General features: G+C 41.8%; 1 protein-coding gene across 1 annotated transcript in view; it reads left to right on the forward strand.

Moving 5' to 3' along the window:
* Window positions 1-14,115, forward strand: part of lgr6 (leucine rich repeat containing G protein-coupled receptor 6) — a 274,970-nt gene that overhangs the window by 161,037 nt on the left and 99,818 nt on the right. Inside the window, exon 4 of the mRNA XM_033042482.1 lies at window positions 11,423-11,494. Coding sequence (XP_032898373.1) covers window positions 11,423-11,494 — 72 coding nt within the window. The remainder of the gene's footprint in view (window positions 1-11,422; window positions 11,495-14,115) is intronic.

The following is a 14,115-nucleotide window of genomic DNA, read 5'->3' on the forward strand; positions in this document are numbered from 1 at the left end:
CAGACTGAGAGTCAGGTGGGTGAGAAACCAAAGGTAAGAAAAGATTCAGAACAAATCAGAGCTGGCACCGATGACCAATGAAAGGTGGAGGGCACAATGGTCCATGTTTGGCAGATGCAGTATAATGTGGATAAATGTGAGGTTATCCATTTTGGTGGCAAAAACAGGAAAGCAGACTATTATCTAAATGGTGGCCGACTAGGAAAAGGGGAGATGCAGCGAGACCTGGGTGTCATGGTACACCAGTCATTGAAAGTAGGCATGCAGGTGCAGCAGGCAGTGAAGAAAGCGAATGGTATGTTAGCTTTCATAGCAAAAGGATTTGAGTATAGGAGCAGGGAGGTTCTACTGCAGTTGTACAGGGTCTTGGTGAGACCACACCTGGAGTATTGCGTACAGTTTTGGTCTCCAAATCTGAGGAAGGACATTATTGCCATAGAGGGAGTGCAGAGAAGGTTCACCAGACTGATTCCTGGGATGTCAGGACTGTCTTATGAAGAAAGACTGGATAGACTTGGTTTATACTCTCTAGAATTTAGGAGATTGAGAGGGGATCTTATAGAAACTTATAAAATTCTTAAGGGGTTGGACAGGCTAGATGCAGGAAGATTGCTCCCGATGTTGGGGAAGTCCAGGACAAGGGGTCACAGCTTAAGGATAAGGGGGAAATCCTTTAAAACCGAGATGAGAAGAACTTTTTTCACACAGAGAGTGGTGAATCTCTGGAACTCTCTGCCACAGAGGGTAGTCCAGGCCAGTTCATTGGCTATATTTAAGAGGGAGTTAGATGTGGCCCTTGTGGCTAAGGGGATCAGAGGGTATGGAGAGAAGGCAGGTACGGGATACTGAGTTGGATGATCAGCCATGATCATATTGAATGGCGGTGCAGGCTCGAAGGGCCGAATGGCCTACTCCTGCACCTAATTTCTATGTTTCTATGTTTCTATTCAAGAGAGAGTTAGATTTTCAAGAGAGTTAGATTTAGCTCTGAGGGCTAAGGGAATCAAGGGATAAGGAAAAAGCCAGAACAGGGTATTGATTTTGGATGATCCGCCATGATTATATTGAATGACGGGCTCGAAGGGCTGAATGGCCTACTCCTGCACCTATTTTCTACGTTTCTATGTTGGATGTGGAAGAGGTGATAATGAAGGAATATATGGATGCGAACAGTGGAACTGGCTGGATGACTAGTGGGGGAGGGAGTGGTGAAGAGATAGAGAATGCAGGGGTTACTTGAAATAAGAGAACCTGCCTCATTTAATTAACTGATGTAGAAGGGACTCAATGACATTCCAACTTGTGCTCCAGTAGCCCACATTGTGATGAAAGGAAGGGACATCTTTTAGTGCCTTCAACCAGAACATATAAAATTATAAAAGGACTGGACAAGCTAGATGCAGGAAAAATGTTCCCAGTGTTGGGCGAGTCCAGAACCAGGGGCCACAGTCTTAGAATAAAGGGGAGGTCATTTAAGACTGAGGTGAGAAAAAACGTTTTCACCCAGAGAGTTGTGAATTTATGGAATTCCCTGCCCCAGAGGGCAGTGGAGGCCAAGTCACTGGATGGATTTAAGAGAGAGTTAGATAGAGCTCTAGGGGCTAGTGGAGTCAAGGGATATGGGGAGAAGGCAGGCACGGGTTATTGATAGGGGACGATCAGCCATGATCACAATGAATGGCGGTGCTGGCTCGAAGGGCCGAATGGCCTCCCCCTGCACCTATATTCTATGTTTCTATGTTTCTAACCCTCATAGAAATCTAACTTTAGACATTCAAAGATAATTGGTTCCCACCTCATGTTCCAAACCATGGAGGCTCCCCAACTTTGTTCTTTGGACATTTCTAACCACATATAAGGATCTCAACAAAATCCATACCATCCTTTAGCTGTCAAAAATAGCAGCCTTAAAAGAATGGAATGTCAGGAGCAGCCTCGGAAACTATTCATACCTAACCCTTTATTCTAAAGGATAGACAGATGTGCCTTTTTTCTTCATCCATAAACTGGTCTGGAATTTCTGGAAGGGGCTAGAGAAACCAAGTTCCACAGCAAATGTAATCTCCCAAGCAGATGAAATAACTGAGTCTCCAATGTTTCTATTCATAAGAAGAAGAGACTCATGATTAATAATGTCGACCTCCAAACCAAAGGCAGAAGAAGAACAACCAACACTTCTCTAGAATTCAATTTTATTTTTATTTTTTTTTAAACAAGAGGGCCACTTCCTCAATGGCGGAGGAATTACAGTGCTCCGATGAGCTAGAAATAGTCACTAACATGCAAACCATTAATGCTCATTGTGACATTAATTCTACCTATTCTGAGAGCCCTTTCATTTGGTTTTGCATTAATAGTTTTTATACCTGAATCAATATCAGAGAGTGACTTTGGCCAACATCAGTAATTTATTCTATATTAATAGGAAGTGCCAATAACATATCTGGAATCAGGCCATAAACTGGAGATTAATTCTACATTTCTCATATCAGCTACATCTACAATTGTTTGTAACAGTGCCTTTGATGTTATACCGAATTGAAAGGATGTTGGCAGTCTTGAAGCCACAGCTTTTACATCCTTTGTTAATTTAATAGTTGGGCTGTTGTTCAAATACATGTTAAGAGTCTAATTTACCAGCGTATCACTGCTCAAACTAACTTCCACTGAAAACAATGTCTGATATCTATTTTCGGGGAAATGTGTGTTTTATTCCAAAGGAGTTATTTGACAGCATTTGTCTGATTTTCATAGCAAGTCAGTTTTCAACAAGGGAATTTTGCATTAATTTATATTAATTCAGACCTTCTTATGGAAATGGTCAGCAGTCAACTTTTTTTTACAACCCCAATGATTTTACTTTCCATTAATTTCAGTTAAAATCACTGTCACCACACCAAGGATATTTTAACACTCCATCTACGCCTCATCTAGGTACAGGTCCACCACCAATTCTCAACAACTGTCACAACTTTTAAGAAACATTTGGACAAGTACATGGATAGGGTAGGTTTAGAGGATTATGATCCAAATGTAAGCAAGTGGGACTATTGTAGATGGGACATGTTGGCAAGTTGGGCCGAAGGGCCTGTTTCCATGCTGTATGATTCTATATGACTCTATAACTGATGGTCTGGCACCTCCTTTATTCTGGACCAAATTACGAGAGCACACATGAAATTCACTGGGTGGCCACAGATGGCGCTGCATGTGGCGCTTGCTCTTTCAAAACGTGGGCCTCCAACCAGAAAGGGCTATTTGTTTATAGGTACACAAAAATGCTGGAGAAACTCAGTGGGTGCAGCAGCATCATAGATGCTCCAGCATTTTTGTGTACCTTCGATTTTCCAGCATCTGCAGTTCCTTCTTAAACACAGGGTTATTTGTTTACATCTGCACTTGTTGGTGATCCCTCAGTTTTGTACATTTCTTATTTTGCCTACATTTAACTCCAGCTATGGCTTCCAAGACAAGTCCAAGTGACAGTCATGGTGTCAAGCACACACACATTTAATTTACACTACATCAAAATTGCAGTTGGGTCATTGCGATATCATCAGGACTCAAAATCTATGTTAAAAAAAACCTTCCCTTATTTAGAAATCGTAGCGTTGATTCCTACTGAGAAAACAACTGAATGTCACAATACATCAACTGCCAGCTCCCCAGGGCCGATATTTAATTGGCACCCTCCTGATTACCAATTAAGTTTATGACACAGTTTCTCTTCCCCAACCACACACACCTTAATATTAGAATTTGATACTTGTTATTTCAAAAACCATCTTCAAAGAAAATAGTCATCCCCTGTTGTCCCGACGGTGTTGGATTTCCTAATAGAGTTAGCGGTTTATAGAGCAATACAGCGCGAAAACGCCCTTTGTTCCATCAAGTCCATGCTGGCCATCAATCACCCATTTATACTATTCTGATTTAATTAGACTTTAGAGATACAGTGTGGAAACAGGCCCTTCTGCCCACCTAGTCAGCTCCAGTCGTTGATTTTCCATTATACTAGCAGTACCTAATGCACGAGGGACAATTTACAATTTTACCAAAGCCAATTAACCTACAAATCTGTATGTCTTTGGAGTGTGGGAAGAAACCGGAACACCCGGAGAAAAGCCACATGATCACAGGGAAAACGCACAAACTCCATACAGATTGCACCCACAGTCATCAGGATCGAACTCGGGTGTCTGGCGCTGTAAGGCAGCAGCCCAACCGCTGCACCATGGTGCCACCCTGTCACGAGATATCAACTTGGAGTCACATTATGGAGGGTGGGAGAGTGGGCGGCGCGACTCTCGTCAGCAGCGGCCTCTGCAGTCCGTCTGCGTTTTTATTATTTTATGTCTTATGTTTTTATGTCGTTTTTGTTATTTTTGTTGGGGTATGTGTGTGGGGGGGTGGGGGGGGAGGGGGTAACTTTTAAATCTCTCCCTGCACGGGAGACCCGACCTTTTCTTTGTCGGGTCTCCGTTGTCGTTGGGGCTGCAACGAGGAGCGGCCTCCAACAGGAAGACCGGGGGCTGTGGTGCCGACTACTCACCTCACCGTCGCGGAGCTGGCCGAGTCCAGAGCGGGTGGAGCTGTGGTGGACGCTGCTGCGGCCCGACCCCCGGAGATTCGGTGGCTGCAACTGCGGGTTTGGCGGGCGGCACCGGGAGCCCGCGGGTCCCTGGAGGGAGACCGCTTTTCGGGGCTTCCGCAACGGCGACTTCTCCCGCCCGAGTTGCGGGGTTGAAGAGCACCTGGAGCGGGGCTTTACAGCACTGCCCCGCGCGGCTTGGAATGGCTGCGGGTCTCTGCGAGCGCACGCCGGGGGCTCTAACATCAAGAACCCGGTGCGCGGCCTTGCATGACCCGGCGTGGCTTTAATGGCTGCGGGACAATTGCCATCGCCCGCCGGGGGCTTTGACTTTAACTTTGACTCTGACATCGGGGGGAGAGTGCAGTGGAGAGATAAGTTTTTTTGGCCTTCCATCACAGCAATGTGATGGATGTTTATGTAAATTATGTTGTGTCTTGGGTCTATTTGTTTGTAATGTATGGCTGCAGAAACGACATTTCGTTTGGACCTCAAGGGGTCCAAATGACAATAAATTGAATTGTTGTTGTTGTTGTTGTTGTTATTGCAGTTGCAAAATTAAGATTTTCGTTCTTTCTTGCCGTGCAGCAGCCCCACGTATTTAAAATTTCTTGTCTGTAATTTTGACAGTTTGAAGTTTCTGTATGATTAGGTTAGTATACGTGGAGGCCAACATTCAATTATGCACTATTTTGTCCTCAAAGGCAATCATGCTTTTCATCAGAGGAATAAATAAATGAGGTACTGGGCCTATCTCCAGGAAGTCCAGAATTATCGAGTCCAAGTGAAACAGCACAGAAATAGGCCCTTCATGACAACAACCATCGTTCCTATACTAATCCTGTTAATTCATATTTGTAAACCAGCACACCAAACAAGTGAACTTTCTCTAACGAGGAGTATTTGTCCTTTCTCCACTCAAGTATTTTGATTTAATGGTGTGCAGAGTTAAGATAGGAAAAGAAAACAAACTACTGTACTGTGCAGAAAGCAATAAAAATGTAAAGAAACAAAGAGAAAGGGAAAAGATGAAAGAATGAATGGAAGAAAACAACTTTCTGATCCTGAAATCTAGACCTTTACAACTCTTTGATCGTGAGACCTTTAAAATGGGTAGGGAATAAAAGACTTTATTACTACACAGATTTGGTTACTGTACATTGGTTAATAGCACAGAGTGACTTTTCAGGTTTAAGCCACAACTTATAAAGACGTATTCTTAAGAAAAATAATTCCAGAAACATTTAAGTAGAGGAGCCAAAAACAGCAGCGGTGAACATAACCGCCCCACCCCCTTCCTCACTCTACCTCTCCCCTCTCCCCCTCTCCCTCCCTCGCTCCCTCCCTCCCTCACTCTCTCTCTCTCTCTCTCTCTCTCTCTCTCTCTCTCTCTCTCTCTCTCTCTCTCACTACCTCTCTCTTTCTTTCTATCTTCTCTCTCTCTCTCTTTATTTATCTCATTCTTCCTCTCTATCTCCCCTCGCTTTATCTCTCTCTTTATCTTTGTCTCGCTCTCTCCTTCTCTCCTTCTCTCTCTCTCTCCCTCTAACTCCCTCCCTCCCTCTCCCTCTCTCCGTCTCTCCCTCCCAGAGAGACATAGCCCTGGATAAATTCTATTGATCGCAGTTCTGCTGTCAGCTCAGTAAAGCCCCACCTCTTTCCGTTGTACCTGATGGTCAGGAAAAGCTGTTGGTTCAGCAGAAGAGGGAATTAACAGAAGTACCTAACTGAGACACAAAAAATCAACTGCTTAAAAAGTATATTTAGATTTTTTGAATAATTCCTCTGCAGTTGTCTTGAGGAAGGATAGTTAATAGAAATATTTTATTCCATTGATAAAACAACTTGAATATTAACATGGATTTATTTAATTATTATAATTGTAACAACAGTAATTAAAAAAAGGTTTATTATGGAATTAATCCAAAATGTAAAAGTATACGGCCAAATTACTGACATTATTTTAGAACTTTTTTTTCCTGAAGTAACGTGGCAGGTCTCTGATAGTTTCATTATGTCTGTTAATCATAAAGGTACATTCTTCAACTTTTTAAACATTTGTTCTTAATATAGAAACTAAAGAGTACTTCAGTTTGATTCATCACCATTGACTTAATACAATAAGTAAGGTCTGCAGATTTTTTTCCCTTGCAATCCTATATTGGTAGAGGACATACATCATTTTTATTACCACTCTGAGTTTGGGCATTTTGATGTAAGATAGCTTATTGACTATTATAGTTAAAGATTGATGTTGAAAGTTTATACAATAACTTCCAATGCAATAATCTTTGATGAATTTCTAATCTGGCAAATCTTTCTGTTTTGTAAGAAACAAACTATTTGATCTTTGTTCAAAACTTTTCAATAGACTTTTCTTAATATTTGCGGGTTCACAAGAAATTTTTTATGTTCCTGCTTTTTGGATCACAAAGGCAACAATATCACACATTTATGCAGCACTTTCAGGAGCGAAATTCATCTTTGATTGCTGCTTTAAACATGCACATGTATCTGTCATCCATATATGTACAGTTAGACATGTGTTTACACTAATATCATTGAAATGATGGGCAGAGATGAATGTATTCTGCACTGAATGTTGTGCGTACATGTTTATTGTTGTTGATCAGAGACAAACTCTATCCCTTTGTAGTGTAGTGTATGGAAAGAGCTACGAGAGTAGGCAGTTGAGGCAGTTACCATAACAGCATTTCAAAGACACCTGATCAGGTACACAGATCAGAAAGGTTTGGAGGGAAGGATTAGTTTATAATCACAAGTAAAAAACTTTTGTTGAGTGCTAACCAGTCAGCGGAAAGACAATACATGATTACAATCGGGCCATTCACAGTGTACAGATACATGATAAAGGGAATAAAGTGAATGATGTTTAGTGCAAGATAAAACCAGTAAAGTCCAATCAAGTAGATAGTAGCTCAGGTTGTTGATAGGATGGTTCAGTTGCATGATAACAGCTGGGAAGAAACTCCCTGAATCTAGAGGTCTGCCTTTTCACACTTCTATACCTCTTGTCTGATAGGATAGGGGAGAAAAGGGAGTGACCGGGGTGCGATTCATCCTCGATTATGCTGGTGGTCTTGCCAAGGCAGCATGAATGCGATTAGCTTAGATGGGGCATGTTGGTTGGCATGAATGAGTCGGGCCAAAGGGATAGTTCTGTGCTGTGTGAACCTATGAATCTATATCTATGCAAATACATGAATCAAACAGACCTTTACAGATATGGCAACTTTATAAAACAAACAAGGACATAAATATCTTTGAATATGGACAAATCGATGATGATATTTATCCATAGGATTCTAGCACTGCCATGATAGGACATGCTCACTATAGAGCACATGTCAAATGGCTGTGGAATGCTTCATGAAGACCAAACTATTCTTCCAGATTCAAAAAAGTCAAATTGCATCCCATAATGGCAAAGCATTCTTGGCTCTTTTCCAGACATTAAAAAGGAAAATGTTGACATCTGGACAAAGAGGTTATGTTTTTTTTTTAAAAGCATCTTGAACAAGGATGGGAAAGTTGAAAGAAGGAATTCCAGAGGTTTGGCTTCAGCTGCTGAAATGATGAAGTGTTGATGGTCAGGATGCACAGGAAGCCAGGACAGAATGAGTCAGATCTCGGATTGCCTGCAGCTTGCCTGAATCAGGCGCCTCCTAACAACTCGAACGTGGACTGGATCTGGAAAATGGCACCAAAATCTGGTGCCTCTTACATGTGGGCTCAGCAGAGTATTTCTGTACCACGGCTAACTGGGGGGGGGGGGGGGGGGGGGGGTGGTATGGTGATACTCTACTGGACTGTTTGTAAGAGGAAAAAAATCACTGTGTGTTTGCACTTCACACATGTGAGAATAAAGCACCATTGAACCATTGCGTCATTGATTATGGAGCCACAAATCATCTCCTGGAGGAACTCAGTGGGTCAAGCAGCATCTATCAGGGGTGGAAGAAGTAATTGTCGGCGCTTTGGGTCAAATGCAGGGTTTTGGCCTAAAACATTGACAATTCCTTACCCCCCCCCCCCCACCCTGAACAAATACCTCCTTCAGGGTGGTGTTTGTTACACCTGATTCCAGCATCTGCCGTCTCTTGTTTCTCAATCTCAGGTTATTAGTTGGAGCATCGTAAAGAGATGAGAGAGAGGTGAGGTCATGTAGGAATCTGAAAAGGTCGCGAGTTTAGAAATAAGAATGCGATTTTTTTAAGTTTACACAGAAATTTGAGAGGTACAAAGTTCATTACAGTTTATAGTTTGCTTTATAGAACAGGTGGGTAGAATAGTAATTATGTTTTGGGTTAGGATTTGGGTGAGAATGTGGAAGTGAAAGAGTGCAATGTATCTGAAGGAAGATAAATATAATGTATGTAATATGCATGTATACGTAAGTAGACTCAATGGGCCGAATGGCCTACTACTGCTCTTATGACATATAACTATAATGCAAGAAGATAGTCACCAGGAATGGAATTCAAAGGATATCTCTTTACTTGAGGAACTTTTTACCACAGGCAGTAGAACTAAGTATTATTTAAGAGAAGGAGGGACAAACAGAAGAATGGAAATATAGATGCATAATAGTCTTAGATGAGAGTGAAATGGCTTGTCTGTACCAGTGCCTGCACTCTGTATCTTCATCTTTTGCTCTAACTATTGTACTTGAGTTTGACGTACTAATACATTTTAACCCTTAAAAGAAGATAATTTGTTGTAATTACGTAACATCTGAGATGGCAGATCAGGATTACTCCGTGGCGAAATGCCTAGCCTCTGTTAGTGTATATGAGTGTTCTCAGAATCTCTCAAAGAATCTTCAGCAATGGGTTGACAGAATCACCAGAGAAAACAGTGGAGTGAAAATCAGACAGCAGATAGGCACAGGATGCTGGATTATCTCAGCAGGCCAGGCAGCATCTCTGGAGAAAAGGAATAAGTGACATTTCAGGTCAAGATTCAAGAGTGTTTCATTGGCCCACACAGAACAATGAAATTATTGAGTCCCTTCTTCAGACTGAAAGTCAGGCGAGAGGGAAACTTGAGGTATGAAAAGTTACAGAGCAAATCAGAGCCAGCGCCGATGACCAAGGAAAGGTGGAGGCCACAATGGTCCATTGTTGGCTGTGGAAGAGGTGATAACAAAGGGATACAACCATTGAAACAAGCAGGATGACAATGAAACTAGCAGCAAGACCGTAAAACTAGCAGGTCAACAGTGAAACTAGCAGGTCAACAGTGAAACTAGCAGCACGAGAGTGAAACTAGCAGGACGATTAGGATGGGGGAGGGATGGAGTGAGAAGGAATGCAAGGGGTACTTGAAATTAGAGAAATCAATATTCATACCGAATATAGACACAAAATGCTGGAGTAACTCAGCGGAAAAGGCTGCATTTCTGGAGAGGAATGAGTGACATTTTGAGACCCTTTTTCAGATTCAGTATTCTTTAATATTCATACCGCTGAGTTGTAAGCTGCCTATATTCATACTGCTGGGTTGTAAGTCAGACAGATTCACTCATGTGCTTGTGATTCACTCATTTAGATTACTCATGCAGTTAAGGAGAAAAATTTAACTTTCTGGTTGGAAATCTGATATTTTCTAGTTTTTGCTCCACTTTTCTATTCTCCAGAATAATCAGTAAGTAAATGCAAAATTAGTATGATTTTATAGAAAAACTGTGGCATATCTTCAGCTAAATCTCGCTTTAACCTTGTTTATCCAAATTTCGTAATTTCCAGCATTCAGGAACAATAACCCAATGCAGTTGAGTTCTCCCTGCTTAGCCACGAATCCCAAGTTTATTGGTGACACATGAGATGCAGGAATGTTGAACAATACACTTAAAATGCTGGAGGAAGTCAAGGAGTCAGGCAGCATCTGGGAAGGGAATGGACAAGCAATGTATTAGGTCGGCTTCTTCTTCAGACTGAAGAAAAGGGGGGATTCCCATTCTGAAATGTAGAAACAAAGAACTGCCGATGCTGGTTTATATCAAAGATAGACACAAAGTGCTGGAGTAACCCAGTGGGTTAGGCAGTATCTCTGGAGGAAAACAAAGGGTGACATTTCGAGTCGGGACCTTTCTTTAAACTGCATTCTTCAGGGAACATGAGTTTCCCCTTTCTGTCATAGATGAGGCCTTCACACATGTCTCCTCTGTGTCCCGTAGTATTGCTCTTGCAATAAGGACAGACTTCCCTTAGTCCTCATCTTTCACCCACCAGCCTCTGCATCCAATGCACAGCAGTCTGAAGAAGGCTCCAGCTGGTTGACCCAGCAAATTTGTGTCTATCCCATTCCGAAATGTTGCCTGCCTATTCCCTCCCCAGATGCTACCTGACCTGCCGAGTTCCTCCGGCACTTTGTGCTTCGGCCAAGTTTATTATTTGCATGCCGCTCTCAATCGACTTGGCACAGTTGATTGCTGAACTTGATGCTTCCTGGTCTGCACGGCATTCTCTCTTGAAAACAAAATGAGCCACAGGGGAAGCCACTTTTGCAGGTCTTGCAACTGTACAAAGAGGTCCAATTGCAATACCAAAGAAATTAGATCAAAGAGTTTTGCAGGCGCCCTTGGCTAGTAGTTAAAACAAGCATTAGACCCCATACATATGTAAATAAGGAACCTAATGGCTGACTTCTGTGGAGCCGAATATGGGAGGTGAGTGCAAACTGAAACCAATATTCTCACACCCATTTATTACCAAGAACTATTTTCCACCACTTAAATTGTAAGCAGTTTGAGTGCAAAAACAAACCTGGCTGATTTCAAGGTAATTCATATATATTTCTTTTTAATAGAATGTTACAAAACAATCAGCTGAAGAGGCTCCCGAGTGAGGCGTTGTGGGACCTACCCAACCTCCAATCACTGTAAGTTGTTAAGAACTTTAATCATTGATTATGCGTTTGAACTCGGTGGGATTTAGTCTATGACATTCACTAGGAGTGCCTATCAAGTCTCATCTCACTACCCATGACATCTAGTTTGATGGATGATTCTGAGAAGCACGAACATGTTTCTAGACAAGCTTACAATTTGCCCTGAGCTTAACTATCATAAATCTTACAGCGTATAAAAAATATTCTATACTAATGATAAGCGTGTGAATAAGCTACATTAGAATGTGAATGTAATGATCTGAACCATCTGATTCTGCATAGTCCTAATTGACACTTTGTGCTTCATGGACAAGAGATTTAAGACGTTACTTTAGAAATACAGTGCGGAAACAAGCCCTTCGGCCCACTGAGCCTGCACCGAATAGCGATCATCCTGTACACTGGCACTATCCTACACACTTGGGACAATATTAATAAAACTAATCAACCTACAAACCTGTACATCTTTGGAGTGTGGGAGGAGACCAGAGCACCCGGAGAAAACCCATGCCATCTCAGGGAGAACGAGTAAACTCCATACAGATAATATCCATATTCAGGATCGAACTCGGGTCTCTGGCGTTGTAAGGCAGCAATGCTGCCACCGTGCCACAGTGCCGCCCTATGTTGAGTTGAACTGCCCAAAAATGATGAATGAAGAACAAATGGGGAAAAAGTCAGGCCACATACATTTAACGTTCTTGGCATTATATCTTTGGACTTCTACATTAATTGCATTTTAGATTTGAAGATTATATTGTAATTATGCATTGGGGAATTCTGTGTTTGTGGGAACATAAACTGTCTTCAATACCTTAATATTTTGGACCAGCCTTTTATAGGGTCTGTTAATTGACCATTTCATCAAAAGGCAAACAATCGGCATCACTTTGCAGCGGCTCACTGTTACCACATACACAAGAAAACTACTTTCACCAGAAAATTGTCCTAACCTTTACGCCACATGTCGGCTGCTGAGCATGTAATACACTTTGTGAAAATAAGCTTCTCTGTAAGCACGCAGGAAGCACCTTTTGTGGTGTACATGACCATTGTAGATCATTTGATTTAATTTGCAAACGCAGGGAATAAGATGAACAGGTGCTACTTTACTTAACCTGCATTTCGAGAAAACATTGTATGTAATAGTAGACTGCATCCAGACAAGAAAATGGGATAACATTCACATGCTCAATAAACAAACGTTGCCTTCATTACACTTGATACCATTCAAGGACGGTGCTTCCAAAATCAGATAAGAATGAATGTAAAAATTAGGCTGCAGATAACAATGCCAACATCAAGGAATGATCTGCAGTGAACTTTGTTATGTTTCCTACCTCCTTGTTTTTAACCCAATTGTTATGGGCCTTGGTTATCTTTTCATTCTTAATAAATAAAACAGTAATCTCATTGTGTTCAAAGCAAAGCTGAATGACAATTTTTTGTTCGGATCTTAAGAAAATGACAAATGCATCCTTCGGATTCTGTGCTCTGCCAGTTGAGGTAATTGAGGTTGCAAATGTGCATTGATCGGTTGGGAGTACCTGATTTTGTATTTGAATCAAGCAAAGCAAGAATTTCATTGTCCTATACAGGGACACATGACAATAAACTCACTTGAACTAGTCGAATCTACCGCCAAGGCAAAAGATAATAGATAGACACAAAAAGCTGGAGAAACTCAATGGGTCAGACAGCATCTCTGGAGAAAAGGAATAGTGACGTTTCGGGTCGAGACCCTTCATCAGACTGAGAGTCAGGGGAACAGGAAACGAGAGATATAGGTGGTGATGTAGAGAGAAATAAAACAAATGAATGAAAGATTTGCAAAAAAAATAATGTTGATAATGGAAACAAGGCATTGTTAGCTGTGGCCGAGGTGAACACGAGTAGATAGCAGTGAAAACGAGTGAAAACGGAAAGATAGTAGAGCTTGATTTAGAAAATGGTTCGGAACCACAAATAAATTGATTGATTATAGAGTAGAAACAAGGAACTGCAGATGCTGGTTTACACAAAAGGACACAAAGTGCTAGCGGGTCAGGCAGCATCTCTGGAGAACATGATACAGCTTGGAAAAAGACCCTTCAAGTAGCCCTTGCTATCCCTCTCTCTCCATCCCCTCCCCCTTCCCAGTTCTCCCACCAGTCTTACTGGCTCCGATTACATTTTATCTCTGTACCGCCCACTCCCCTGACATCAGTCGGAAGGGTCTCGACCCAAAACATCACCCATTCCTTCTCTCCAGAGATGCTACCTGTCCCGCTGAGTTACTCCAGCATTTTGTGTCTACCTTCGATTCAAACCAACATCTGCAATTCTTTCCTACACATGGAATGTGCGATTTCCCAACATGTAATGATCATCTCAAACCATTCATAACGTCTATTTTATTCCAATGAATTGTTCGTGCCACAATTATTTCCCAGCAACATGCTCTAAAGCTACCTTTAAATTATGCAGCTTGGAAGAAAACATAAGCCTTGATGGAGCAATGCAAGTTTTTCAACAGTTATAAAAGAGGTTCACAAGTTGCTCCTTTAGCCATAAGACATAGGAGCAGAACTAGGCCGTTCAACCCATCAAGTCTGTGGCTGATCTATTTTTCC

This window comes from Amblyraja radiata, chromosome 24, assembly GCF_010909765.2.
Source record: "Amblyraja radiata isolate CabotCenter1 chromosome 24, sAmbRad1.1.pri, whole genome shotgun sequence".
NCBI lineage: Eukaryota > Metazoa > Chordata > Chondrichthyes > Rajiformes > Rajidae > Amblyraja > Amblyraja radiata.